The sequence below is a fragment of the Elephantulus edwardii genome, unplaced genomic scaffold, assembly GCF_000299155.1.
Source record: "Elephantulus edwardii isolate Elephantulus edwardi_28Jun2011 unplaced genomic scaffold, EleEdw1.0 scaffold00107, whole genome shotgun sequence".
Lineage (NCBI taxonomy): Eukaryota > Metazoa > Chordata > Mammalia > Macroscelidea > Macroscelididae > Elephantulus > Elephantulus edwardii.
In genome coordinates, this window is record NW_006399857.1 from 5,857,780 (window position 1) to 5,858,305 (window position 526).

At 54.6% G+C, this 526-nt stretch overlaps 1 protein-coding gene across 1 annotated transcript in view; it reads left to right on the forward strand.

The window, feature by feature from the left end:
- The first annotated feature begins 106 nt into the window (after nt 1–106).
- Nucleotides 107–526, forward strand: part of LOC102862708 (5'-nucleotidase domain-containing protein 2-like) — a 13,547-nt gene continuing 13,127 nt past the window's right edge. The window contains exon 1 of the mRNA XM_006891974.1: nt 107–524. Within this exon, the coding sequence (XP_006892036.1) occupies nt 107–524 (418 nt within the window). The remainder of the gene's footprint in view (nt 525–526) is intronic.

Consider the following 526-nt stretch of genomic DNA (forward strand, 5'->3'; position numbering starts at 1 on the left):
CATCCTGATTGAACACTACAAGTACCCAGAGGGGATTCGCAAGTATGACTACAACCCCAGCTTTGCCATCCGCGGTCTCCACCACGACATCCAGAAGAGCCTCCTGATGAAGATTGATGCCTACCATTATGTGCAGCTGGGGACGGCCTACAGGGGCCTCCAGCCTGTGCCAGATGAGGAAGTGATCGGCCTGTATGGGGGCACTCAGCACATCCCCCTGTACCACATGAGCGGCTTCTATGTCAAGGGTCCCTCGATCAAGCGGTTCATGGACATCTTCTCCCTGCTGGAGATGGCTCTGCTGTCCTGCGTGGTGGACCACTTCCTGGGCCATGGTCTGGAATTCAACCAGGCGCATCTCTACAAGGATGTGGCAGATGCTATCCGAGATGTGCATGTGAAGGGCCTCATGTACCAGTGGATCGAGCGGGACATGGAGAAATACATCTTGAAAGGGGACGAGACATTTGTTGTCCTCAGTCGCCTAGTAGCCAATGGAAAGCAGCTGTTCCTCATCACCAACAGC